Source organism: Saccostrea cucullata, unplaced genomic scaffold (genome assembly GCF_032062105.1).
Source record: "Saccostrea cucullata isolate Sc308-1 unplaced genomic scaffold, CSIRO_AGI_Scuc_v1 ctg311, whole genome shotgun sequence".
In the NCBI taxonomy this organism is placed as follows: Eukaryota; Metazoa; Mollusca; class Bivalvia; order Ostreida; family Ostreidae; genus Saccostrea; species Saccostrea cuccullata.
The window spans coordinates 246440-260473 of NW_026930660.1; the positions used below are offsets into that span (position 1 = coordinate 246440).

The 14034-nt window shown below is 33.0% G+C and overlaps 1 protein-coding gene across 10 annotated transcripts in view; it reads right to left on the reverse strand.

Annotated features, from left to right (window-relative positions):
- LOC134229518 (protein argonaute-2-like) overlaps positions 1–11456 on the reverse strand; it is a 35343-nt gene extending 23887 nt beyond the window's left edge. For 6 of the 10 annotated variants that reach the window (XM_062711266.1, XM_062711269.1, XM_062711264.1 and 3 more), the window contains exons 1-9: positions 11307–11456; positions 7014–7049; positions 4684–4725; positions 3753–3791; positions 3520–3561; positions 3308–3370; positions 2852–3077; positions 2421–2541; positions 1090–1271 (exon numbers count right to left, since the gene is read on the reverse strand). In XM_062711266.1, coding sequence (XP_062567250.1) covers positions 1090–1271; positions 2421–2541; positions 2852–3077; positions 3308–3370; positions 3520–3561; positions 3753–3791; positions 4684–4725; positions 7014–7049; positions 11307–11325 — 770 coding nt within the window. In that variant the 5' untranslated portion in view covers positions 11326–11456. Of the gene's footprint in view, positions 1–1089; positions 1272–2420; positions 2542–2851; positions 3078–3307; positions 3371–3519; positions 3562–3752; positions 3792–4683; positions 4726–6321; positions 6329–6637; positions 6651–6898; positions 6918–7013; positions 7050–11306 lie in introns of those variants that run through there. The other 4 variants (XM_062711270.1, XM_062711272.1, XM_062711271.1 and 1 more) reach the window with 4 other exon arrangements.
- Between the last annotated feature and the right edge of the window lie 2578 nt (positions 11457–14034).

Genomic DNA, 14034 nt, shown 5'->3' on the forward strand with positions numbered 1-14034 from the left:
TCTATAGGACTGGTATACTGAGTATATTCTTTATGTACACAAGTTGAATCGATCACCAAAATATGTACGAAGTACTTGTTCACGTTGTTAATAAAACAATTATTTCCCTTGCTTATTTTGTTCATTTCTATACATGAAAAGCAAGTCATTTTATATTTATAAGTATAAATGCGCCGTGTGACACCTCTGAGACAAACTTCATACAGAATTGAAGATATTATCTCTCTGTATGTTTACATAGTGGAAAAATACCACAAATGTATATATTTGTTATTCTGACTTGAGATTAGGAACACCATTTGTCACAGGTCTGTATGTAACACTGACAGTCATTCTATCAATTGATTATATTATTACAATTGATTACAGATTACAAATGTTACATTGTGACTCAGGTCACAAAATAATAAACCCAAGAAATGCATACAGTGCTGTGCTTTCTACAATATGCTACATAGGTGGTAGAGTTAGTATGTTAATAGATCCTTAATACACAGACTTTAACAAGAGTTTAAGAACTTATTCCTCTACTTCTGAATTATATACACCAAGGATAGAAAAAGAAAAAGAGAGAATTAGTTCCCCTACTTAACATTAAGTATTCTTTTATGTTTTAACTACAGAAGGAGAAAAATCTCAACAAAAAAAACCCTTCATTTTATTGGCAATTTTAACTGTTAACATAAAGATAATTTTTTAATCAGATATAACTTCCTGCTTTAATGCTTAACCTACTATAATTTTGTTTTCAACGAAACAAAATTCATTGTAAATGGCCCGGAAGAAAACAAAACAAATTTGATTGGCAACACAGCAACTTTTTATTTTATCAAAAATAGAATTTTATTTTAATCGGATCCTGAGAACCAAGATTTCAATTTTACATGGCCTTAATGCCCTTGCAACTTTTGTTTTTCAACGAATATTTACATGACAACACAGATGTAACCGAATTCTTAAATAAAGTTTACCTATTCAATTCCTTAATTTTAAAAACCATTAAACATGTGGATGCATATTGAACTGGGAACAAATCAAAATCTAAAAGTGACCAGTCTATGGGCAGAATCAGCTGATCAGGATACTCACGTCATACTCGGCAAGTGCCGCATGATAATATCGACGGCGGTGATCGCGTCCTGGGGGATTTCCCGGGTGTGACCTTGTAGTGCCTCCTCTAGACCAAACAAACTGATCTGCTGCATCCATTTCATTGTGATATTGAACACTCTGTCTTTTCCCTCCCCCGGTAGCGTTACCTCGAGTTCCACCTGTGTTACAGAGAGAAGGGGAGAGAGGATAGAGAGAGAGCTCACTACGCCTGGCCGGCGACCATCGCTAGGCGACCATCACGCAGACAGAACAACTGTATCTAAGGTATCACCAGGCAAATAAGCAGCAAACCAGGAAAGTCAATCAATACACACAATTTCTTTACAAGTATTACATTTCTTCAATAAATAGCTTCCCATTTGCTGCTTGATTTCTCTAGCGATTAGCTACTCCCTCACCGACTGTTCTCCTGGGGCTCAGCCAGTCAGTGAGGGGCAGGGTTAGTTATACCTACTCCCCACTACACCAGGGGGGGACACAATGCTCCGCTATACTTACTTCATGCTGGGCAGATGCCTCATTATGACATCCAGAGCCTGTATCGACTCATACGGAATCTGCTGAGCTCGCCCCTCTAGAGCTTCCTCGAGGGCGTACAGGCTCACCTGTGTCACCCATTTGATGCCCACCTTAAACACCCGGTCTTTACCTTCCCCGGGTAAGGTGACCTCGAGTTCTACCTATTACAGGAACCAAATCACATCAAATACATCACATTAAGGTCTGCTGGGGTAATAATGTATTGTAAAGCGCTTTGAGTAGCACACATTACAGCAGCCACACAATCACTGTCAGACATAGATGTACAACTCTATGTCACAAAACTGCTAGTTTCTCAAGAATAATTTGACAGAGATGTACAACTACAGTTCATGAAATTGTAAGTTTCTCAGGAATACAGAGATGTACATGTACAATTGTATTTCATTATTGTTTCACATGCAGGAAAACATTATTTTTACACAGATGAAGTAATTGTATCCTATTACGATGCTGATTTCTCTAGAACTGATTTAACACATTTAATATGTTTGTAATAGGCCAGCTGAATGTATCAGGTGTGAAGGTAATAGATAAAACTTTCATCAGTACATTAAACATACATATACAAAAAATCTGCAAAATAATTTAGATTTCTAATATGTCTTCTAAAACATACAAAGAAACAATAAGAAGTTACTTATAAAATCTGTCATTTTTGTGTACATTCATGAATTATATTTCATTTTGAATAATTTCACACTGAAGGCTTCTAAAGTGCTATAAATGATTAAGTAGGAGACTGAGGAAATGACCCCGACACTGACCTTGTCTCGACCAATGGGAAGAGGATCTCGGCTGTACAGATTTTTGCGTCCGTCAAACACCGGTTTCATTCCTGAGAAGATTTTCTGACTATACGCTGTGACCATTGTTTCTATTATTTCTCTGAAAAATAACACAGAAACAACATGAAATTAAATTGCTGATTTACATATAATTTAAGAAAAATAATTTAAATACAAGGATATAAAATGAAAATCTAAAATTTCTTAAAATCATCAAAAAAATTTATCATTCAAAATTTCTTTGTACCATGTGTGAGCACAAACTTGTGAGTATCCATTACCTAGTTTTGTTTTTTATTGACATTCCCTTAGAGCTTGATATCAAATAACCATTTCATTGAACACAAACTCTTTATTGATATCTTCAAAATACTGTGCGTTATGGTAACTGTTGCTGTGGATATACTGACCTATTGACCCTCCTTGGACATTTATCAGGCACAATGGAAATATCGTAGTGGTGTATTACCCCCTTTGGAATTCGCACTTGGAAGTGATTGGCGTGCAGCATGATAGGTTTCCCCTCTGTCCCATAGTTAGGACGGGGCGGACATATAAAGTCAGCAGGTCTCGGGGGACCGGGGGGCCCTGGGGGTCCGCCTGCTGGGGGTCCAGGAGGGGGCTGAGGTGGCGGAACTGTAAATAGGTCAAATGTAGCTTAATAATGTACGGTAATTTGAGCAACTTATATTGCTTGGAAATGGCAGAATAGTTTGAATTCATTATTTAAATGTTCCTCAAAAAAGTTTCATTTTTTTTCTCAAATTATGATTCATGAGATTTCAGACTTCTGCTAGAAGAGAATCCTAGGTGATTATCACTATATATAGGAATGACATATAGGTGAATGTTCAAAAATAACTTACAGGCGAATCCTCCCTCTGGTGGCTGAACGGGTGGGAATGCCGAAAAGGGAATCGAAGTTTGGCCTAAAAATAAACATTACATCATACAGCATAACACATAGCACAAGCTCAAAATAGGGACAGAATTTCAGAAAATCAAATGTAAAACCATAGACCAATGAGGAAACCTGAATATCAATAGAAATTTCCTGGGTTTCCGTCTGATGACTTACCATCTGTTGGGAAGGAGGTAAATGGAAGTCCAGAAGATTGACCTACAGAAAAACATACAAACACATGACTATTACATGTACTAATTACTTTACAATAAACACTTCACAAAATACACTACCCAGCACTCAGCACTAAAGCCTAGAAATTCAAAACCGGTAAAACCAAAAGTAATAATCTAAATGTTATAAACCATGTAAACTGAGGATTTCTAATTCATGATTATAGCATTTACCTTCCGTTGGAAATGTTGAAAATGGAATGGACGGCTGGCCTGTAAAATATGAGGTGCACATTATCAGTTGGAGGAAAAAAAGAAAGAAAACAGGGATATAAAGTTCTCATTAGACATTAGCAACACAACAGTCAGACAAAATATCATCTTGGGAAAAATGTCCAATGGGGATCTTTTCTCAGTGTGCTTCAATTTAACAAATGACCAATTATCACATTCCTACTGATAAATACAAAACATTCCTACTGATAAATACAAAACAGATAACATCAAGAAGTATATTTTCCCCTCTTATTTCTCTCTTCTACATAAAGAATGCAACCCAGTGTATTCATTGGGTGAAGGGGGTCAAATTAACCCACATAATTTTCTTTTAGGACATAATACAACATATTTACTAGCACCAGGTTGACAAATTAAGGACACATGTACTGACATAAGTAGGGTGACAACAGATCTGACAATATTAACCAGACAGTTACCTTCAGATACATTAAGTGGACTTATTTCAACATCAGAATCTGCAAGCGATAAATTTACAATTTTTTTTCTCTCTGTTTCTACATTTTGATTATTTCCATATTTTGTTCAGTTGACCCAAAGCTAATAAAATTTGCTTGAAAATATATTCTAAACTTCATACTTTTCCTGGGACCTTTGACTCTCTTCTCAATCCCCACATTTTTTTCCTTATCCCCCCTTTTTTAATCCCTTTTCTTATTTTCCCTTCAACCATTTTTCCCTTTTCACTTCAACTAGCTTTATAATTCTTTTTATATCTTACTATGAAGACTCTGTTAAATCTTGCATTTCAAAGGAAGAATGAAGTTTTTGCTTTTGCTGTTGTAAGGAATGGAAATTTGTAAGATCACTGTATAAAATTAGTAAGAGCATTAAACATGTGAACCAGGATTATTTCTAACAAACTTACCTTCCTGCATGGGAGGAAAGGCCGAAAACGGGGTCTGTCCACCTGTAATTAAATATAGACAGGTAAGTCAGGTAAAAAAAAAACCCCTTAGCATTAAATCTTAAATCTACCCCCCCAAATACTAGTACCTCCCCCGAGGGCAACATTAAATATCCCCCTCCCCAATCCTTTGTACCCAAACAAATAATACGTAAAACATGTCCCCTTCCCTAGTTTCCATATCAATAATGACCCTGTCCCATACTATTAAGACAAGGGATACATTAGATCTGCCCCCCTGCATCCTCTTGTATCCCTCAGCATCCAGTGACTACAAACCTTCTAACACTCTGGTCACACTTCTTTTATACATGTTCTTATCAAGGTTACCCTCAACATAATGTATCTATCCACTTATGAAATTCTAAATCAACATGATCAAAGTGATGTAATTATTCATTACCAATACTGCTTCTAATTACAATTGTTTAACTAGGACAAATTAACTCGGAGAAAGTCAATCTCATCAAGGCCCCACCTAAGTCATTAAACTGTAGGTAAACTTTTCTATAATATTAAAATTAACTTCATGTCTAGACTCTGTAACGTAATGTTAGCATCCCCCAGTGATTACAGTGATTACGTGACATGAGATAGCTGATCAGTCTGTTGATGTCTGACTGATCAGATTATGCGTATTAAGGCTGGCTGATTATTGATTAAATCGTAAAACGTGTCTCTTCACACAAGACACTGACCCAGCAACACTCTCTCATTGATGTATCTCAGTCCTTCACCAGGGGTCTCTATCAGGTTTATCATTCCGCTTCCTGTGTGCATTGTATTTTCTGTTCTTATATGTGATTTCTTTGAAAAAAAATCCTTATTTTCCATATTCACAAAAAAAAAGGGATAAAAAAAGCAAATTCATAACCCTTATTACTATCTTCAAATTTGCATGGCTTTGTTTGGTTTAATAATACTGAATGTTTTTCATCATACCTGAATATACATGATATACACATGTATAGATAATTAAGACAAGGTAGAATGAATATCAACCCATGAAGTACTAATTATCATAGTACACTGTATATATACCAGGTAGATCTCATTATTATTTCTTTCGGATTATCATTACAGATTAGCCAGACTATAAAACTTTTCTTTCCCAAGTTTAAAGTACAAACACAAACACCAAAGCAATCTGTCTTCTTCCTAGTTATAATAATAATGACTAATTACACTCTATATCTATATTTTTAACATCAGGAAGTTAACATGTAATTCACCTCATTTTAATAAAGTACTCCACTTAAAAGACTATAACCATGATATAATTTAGATGAGTAGTTGAATGTGATAGACTACCTGCAAAAAACTACAGACAAACCTCACTATGGCTACTTCAGTAGACTGAGATCAAACATTCAAATACCAAGGATTTAAGATAACAAGGTTGAAGAACATAAAGAAAAAGTGTTTAGAAACTGCCAGATTACTTTGACACATCCCAGATATTTGAGATATCTGTGCCATTTGAGATATCTGTGCTATTTGAGATATCCCTGAATTTTGTTAATACTACATAGTACTGTTAAGCTACTGGTTGTTTAGTATTTTTAATTCCTATTTAGTTAGTACTTTAGTATAACATACCGTTAAGCTGCTGATTGTGTAGAATATACTTAGTACTACAGTTATAGTATTAATACTATAAAAAGCATTACAGACTGTAATGTTACATACCACAGTAGTTAGTATTAGTACTAACTACTATAGTTAGTATTCTAACTGTTAAGCTGCTGGTTGTGCAGTATTAGTACATGACTTGTTAGTACAACAGTTAGTATTAGTACTATAGTTAGTATTATATACTGTTAAGCTGCTGATTGAGTAGTACTAATATTCTGATATATTACTATTTAGTTAGTACCTTGGTTAGTATTTAAGTACTATAGTTAGTATTACATACCGTTAAGCTGCTGGTTGTGTTCTGTGTAGTATTTAGTTAGTACTATAGTTTGTATTTGTACTATTGTTTGTATTAGTACTATACTTAGTATTAGTACCATAGTTTGTATTAGTACTACAGTTAGTTTAAGTACTACAGTTAGTATTACATACTGTTAAGCTGCTGGTTGTGTAGTTTTTAGTCAGTACTATAGTTTGTATTAGTATTATACTTTGTATTAGTACTATAGTTAGTATAAGTACTACAGTTAGTATTACATACCGTTAAGCTGCTGGTTGTGTAGTATTTAGTTAGTACTATAGTTTGTATTAGTATCATAGTTTGTATTAGAACTATAGTTAGTATAAGTACATGTACTACAGTTAGTATTACATACCGTTAAGCTGCTGGTTGTGTAGTATACTGGTGATACCTGTGAATTTAATGGCAGATTGTTAGTGACACTACACTGATTACAGATACACACAACATCAGCATGTTACAAAACAAACTACACACATACATGGCATACACTTAGATTATGTTACATTGTAATCTATGATAAAAATAAAACGTACAAATTGAAGAAAGAGGGTATGAATGATTTCAAGAAAAATCTGATGTCAAGCATGTGTCAAGGCTAGCAATGAGCTACTTACTATCAAGAGTCTGAGACAAAGATTTCTATTGTATATGCAATATAATCCATGTCAAAATCTAGTCTTGGAAACTTCATCATGTTGAAGCTAATTTAAATTCTTTTAATGTCATAAAGTAAAACTTAACACTTTGATGACCATTCCTGATTGCCTTAAAAGCTTGAACCATGTGAAACACCAAGTGGTCCAAGCTAACAAAAATATACAAACCAATGAAACTGATCAAAAGGTATTGAGTTGACTGTCATTTTGGCATGAAACATGTGAAAAGTACAAAGAGTGTATTTATCCAATTCCATCAAGTCACATCCTAGTTAAATCTATGTAATTAAAACTCCACATAAGTAGACCACACCTTACATATTGCTATTATCATCTTATCTTCTTTATATTCTTTATTTAGTCATTCAATCAAGTTCTTTTATTTATCTGCATATAAGCAATTTGTATCTTTGTATGATCTACCCATTTACTATTAATCACACATGTCCAATCAAAAGACTTTCCCTCTGACCTCTATGTAGCTATTTTGAGCTACCTTGTTATTTAAACCTTTTGGATACACCCATGTTTCACTTTTATGCCCAGAGATCAAAGAAGTTACAATGAAAAAAAAAAACAACAGAAATTGGAGAGAACTAGTTAGTGAACAAAAGAAATGAAATCATGCTATCATGATTGTGTTAAGTGACATATGATTGTGTTTTATTCTTTTTTTTTCTTAAATTAAAAACATTCCTGCTCCAATGCCCCGAGTCCTGTTCCAATGCCCGGAGTAAGTGTAACTTTTACTTTACTAAGTAAGATAGACCAGTTCTGTACAGTCTGTCCATGTTTCTAAGTCACTGATTAAAAAAAAATTTAAAAATTAAGTGACGGACATTCTCTTGCACTTACTGTGAAATCACTTATTTTTATTTTATTTTATTTTAATTCTCCTGGTTTTCGAGGTATGGACAGAGCCACGAATCTATGACCACCATGATATATGTTAAATATCATATGCATTTTTACTAAACATTCTCCAACCACGAAATCAAATCCCTACAAACCAATGTTTTTTCCTCAAACCTTGAAAGTTTGACCCCACGAAAATATGTGATTTTACAGTATTTCTTTTCTATACAAAATAAGGTATGGTATGTATCTGGTCCAATAAAACTTGGTTCCAGTACAGAACCTTTATGTTTGTCAGATCAAATATCTGACAGCTCAGCCACTCAAAAAATTTACGACTCTGTCAAATACAATAATTACTTCATTACAGAGGTATTTTCCGAGAAAAATTCTGCTTGGAAAGTGGAATCAATCTCTTGGAGAACAAACCTTTTTCTGCCCATGATTTTAGAACACTGATCCCCAAAACATGATAAAAGATATTAACCTTCTCTGGGATCAATTTTATTTACAGGGTCATCAATCATAAATGTAAAATTGTAAATATATTATCTAATGGTCAACATGGTCAAATATTTTGTTTTTTAGTGATTTTGCAATATGAAATCACATTCATTTTTGGATATCATTCAAAAGTGTGCAATTACCATCGCCTGATGCCCGGGGCTACCAAATTTAGAGGTAGGGCTATTGTAAATCTATACTGCGTTAGGCCATCAGGCTAGAAAATCTAAAACGAAATTTAAAGTATATTTATGACTGAATTGATGAACGAATTTAATCATAATCTTTTATTCGTTTTTACCTATATGTATTGTGTGTTGCTATTGCCAGTCATCTCAGTGACAACTATAGTCGATAAACTATTAAGGCCATATAAAATTGAAATCTTGGTTCTCAGGCCCGCGCGCATCCGTTTTGAGGTAGCCGCGTTGCCGATTTTATTGTATTTTTGATAAAATAAAATAAAAAGTTGGTATTGCGGAGACCAATCCGGGAAAAAAATTTCCGACCTCATTTCTTTCGTAGTTTAGTATTCAAATATCACTTCCGGTCGCCATTTACAATGAGATTTTGGCTACTTCGTTTGAAAATACATTCGAGGACATTACCTATGATGTTTACACGCTGTTAAGCAATGGATAAAGCAGAAATTTTGACCAGAAATGGAAAGTCTATCTGTGATTAAAAAAATTATCTTTATGTTAAAGAAAATTCGGAAATTAAAATTAAAAAAAATACCTCCCTCATCTACTTGATTGCCAATAAAATGAAAAATAAAATGCCGCCCTCCCGCATCTGTTTTGGAGAAAATTGGCCTGAGAACCAGGGGATTAAATTTAGATTGCATAAACATAAGGAGAAGTACCTGGCAATAACAAAGCACAAACCATTTTATATATTTCAACTTAAATGATTTTTTTTAACCTTTTTTTATACTTATACATGTATTGTTTTCAGTAGTTAATGGGCTAGTGACTGGCAACCTCGGGCTACTAACTTTGTTACTGCCACCAGCCCGACCGGCTAGTAACTAATTTTTGTAATTGTACACCTGTCAATACCCAAACTGGATAGTGTACACATTTGATATCCCCAGTGGACAAGTTTTATAAAAGTATGTGTTATAGCTTAAAGGATTTCTTTCAAGTTCTGTCATACTAAAGACTTCGTGATATCAAAACAAGCACAATACACTACTGTCAGATATTTCCATAATCAAATGAACAGGTTGAGACCACATGCCCAATAGAAAAAAAACAGAAATTTTTATTTTGGTAATGTCATTAATCTGCATTAATATAATTTAAAAGGAATGACTTTTGGCTTGAGAAGTTTAGATTGGTCCCCAAGAAACTAGCCCCTTCACGACATCTTCAGTACTACACTTTGCAGGGCAAAATAATAACGTTTGGCAAAGTTTTTGCTGACAGATAATTAAATGATGTTTATTAAACAAATATTTACATTCAGTGTAATTTTCCTTATGAAATCCATTCGAAATCAACGACGTTCAAATTTCTATAACACACGCGAAACCTTGTCACCGCGCGTTAGAATACAGCAGGAACTATAAGCATTTTCAATACTCTAGGGACACCAAAATGTAAAATGATTTATTTCAATTTAATGAAAAACTATAACCCTGAAATATTAACGTAAAATTTGCGTTAAGAATTAATTTGTCACCTTTTTCCTCGCAATGTTTGTTTGCGTTATTTAACTTTGCAACATCATTTAACGTCATTTGACGTCACAAACGGCTCTTACATGTATTAACCACAGCAGTTATGGAAGGCGCTAAATTCACATTTAAGATGAACGAAATAAGCAATGATGAAGAAGGAAAATTAGAGAATGTAAATATAAGCATTGAATTCCTATTTTTGGATGTCTTCAGTCCTATAACACACCTGGCCATGCCAACAAATTATCATACCACGCTAACGCGCGGTATTCAATTTGTCGGCACGGCCAGGTGTGTTATAGGAACGAAGACATCCAAAAATATGAATTCAATGCTTAAATACTTTCACGTCATATTTCACCAAATTATATCATTTTCCCTGCAAAAGAGCAGTACCACAGTTGCCATGAAAGGGTCTATTCAAGAATTTCGAGAGATCTCAATCTCCTAAACAACGGGCATACAGAAAAATTTGTCAACCTAAAGTTATACGTATTAAGTATCTTGAATCTGATTTATGCAGTTTTAACATGTTTAATTTATAGATCTACTATGTTAAGCCAAAATCAAATTTTTCATATTTTGCACTGTAAACTTACTTCCCATTTCTGCGATTGGTCCTAACCTGTTGAAAGGGGATAGGAGCATAAGTGGAGGCATTATTTTATAATGAAAGAGTATATTGGGGTCATGTCCTTACCAATTTCAGGTGTTCGTTGAATGAAATAAGATTTAACTTAATGGCTTGATTTATATCCATTTTTTCCGACTTTATAAAAAAATCACAACTAACTACACAGATTTAATTTCATCGCCTTTCGCAGGCCGTCTCAAAACATAGCGGGGATTTACACACCATATCAAACATGGCGTTCCCCAACGTACCCTTCAAAACAGACCGAGCATTCATTCCGATTACTCGACACTCAATAAGTTTACATCCTACCTGGTGCTATAGGAAACATATTGGCATTATATGTTTACAGAAAATCTGTAAATGATGCCCTCAAAGGCTTCGATATATCTCTCTGACTTGGTATTTTTTGAGCAATGATCACTTCTATGACTAGTATCAAAGGGGGCGCCTCGATCGCAGCGCGACACCTATATCCGGGGAGAGTTATCAGCCTTGGAACAGGCGCGAGAATATTGACTTTGACTGCTTTTGGCGCTAATTTTGACATTTTAATCAACCAGGCAGCATATGTACATCATTATTTTAAAATATAAAAACACTTCAAAACAATGCAGTTTTAACATAAACTTGTTTTAAGAAAAGTTATTCAAATGCGAATGTCAGCTGATTTCATATTTTAAGATTAAGAAGGGGGGATGTAAGAAGGGGAAACTGAGAAAATGAAGCAACCCAAAATACCAGACAAGAACTTTTTCCACCAAATATGCATACATTTTTTCTAGGTGGAAATCAAATTGTTGTTATTTTACTTAGCAGTTAAAAAACTGGAAAATTGTATAACATCAACATAAATTATTCCAATCAACAGCTGATCAATATATATATATTATGTTAAATTACATGAAAGAATACATGGGTGCTGACCTTTTCATTTTTGAATTTTTCTAAATTATCGGATATGATAATTAACTCTTTTTTTGCATGTTAACAAAGTTTTGTTGCTTCTCGACATATAGATCGATGCTGATGTTGACTCATGCAGCTAGTATCTTGCGTGTATGCGTAAACTAATTCCCACTTAGCCAACATTTTGAAAAATCCTATTCCCACATAGCCAACATTTTTATTTTTACACCTGAGTGATTAATAGGCTATAGTCTGTTTTCTGGTATGCATGTGTATGAATTACCTGAGAATTAATTCCTTTGGGAAATGAAAACAGTGTGAACATATACCAACCAGAGGTAAAATTTGAGTCAAAATAAATATAAAATTAAAGAAAAAAATAAAGTTCAATAATTTTTAATGTAAAAAAAGTAGTAAAATTTTACTAGAAAATTAATTAATTCAAAAAGTAATTAGTTTAAATTAATAAATAGAATCTTAATATTATTTAAATAAATAAAGGGAAAAAAAAGAATTTTTTTTACCACACAGGATATTTTATTAGAAAATAAACAAAAACAATTAAGACACTCTGAAGAAACAATTACATGTGTATGAATAATCATTAAAAGTGGTTGTGTTTATACTAGTAAAAATGCTTGTACATAACACAACCAATAAACAAGTTAAGTAGATAATTATTTTATAAATGATTATTATTGAATGTTTTAAAGGATATAAGGTAGATGAGCATATATAATTATCATCAATAATTTACAGAAGTTTATGTCTTATTTATTACTGTGAGATGTGAAAAAAAACCATAATAAAATATAATTACTTTACACAAGCGTTTTTCTTGAAGGTTTGAAGTTTATATTTGAAATACAATAGTACATGTATCGATCTCTAAAAATAAATTAACTTAGTTTTCATATTTATATTTACAGATAAAAAAAATTAACGTAAGCATTTATTATTCTAGGTTAACATCAAAGTATTGGTATAATTAATTAAATTCTTTAGAGAAAGAGAATTTCTTATTCATTTCATATTTTAAATAAGAAGACATCTAAAAAAGTGTTAAAAATAATGAAATTCCTAAAAAAAAAAAATCTTTGTTTTAAAAAGTTTTAAAAAATTATTTAATATTTTTATATGAACTATTCAATATTTAATTTATGAGAAGAAAACATTTAATTATTTTATATTACTAGTATTCTTATGAATTATTTACTCTTTATTCAGCCTATATATATAGCTAAAACAGACTATAGCCTACCTGTAATTTATTTCTTTTGTTCTCCACCTGTACCCCATTCCCACTTAGCCAACACAGATTTACCTGTTTTTTACCTGTATTTTTTCTAAATGTTGACTAAGTGGGAAGACACCTTTTAGGTTTCCAATTAAAATATATTCAATTTGATACATGTTGCGTGTTGATATATTTCTTGCATGTATACATAATTAAAAAAATAATAACCTGCAAATAGGGGAGATAATATATGCCACCATTATGACATTCGATAAATATATGTTTATTGCTAAAATGATTTTCGTCAAACTAACATGACAAATGATTATTTGTTAACAATATAGGTCATAGTCTTTAACTTATGACATGAACGATTATGCAAGCGATGATAACTTCATCCATTATAATTTATCCACGTTGGGTGTAACTGGTTAACAGGGGATGCTTACTCCCCAATGTCATCTGATCCCGCCTCTGTTTTGTTCGTTGTAACACATTATTAATTTGTTATATCAAATTATTAATTTGTTAAAACAAATTAGTAATTTGATAAAACAAATTACTATTTTTGACAAAATTTGAAATGTATACAGATCTACGAAAGCCAGATCATATCAAAAATCTTAGTATAAGTCGGATTTCTGAAAATAATTTGCAACTGTCAAAGCTTTAGTTAATAAGGCTTTAGTTGAACTATTGAGAGCTTTTCCAGCAGGCTCTTTTTTGTTATAAAAATTTCACGCATACAAAAGAATTGAATGACACAATAGGTATTTAATATTAAATTTTACCAAGCGCTACCCACTCAAGAATATTGTGGGTTTTTTCTTTCGTTTTCCGAGGAAGGTTGTGATTTTGTTCTTTATACCTGAAGTGGGTTGAAGAGCAGGCATA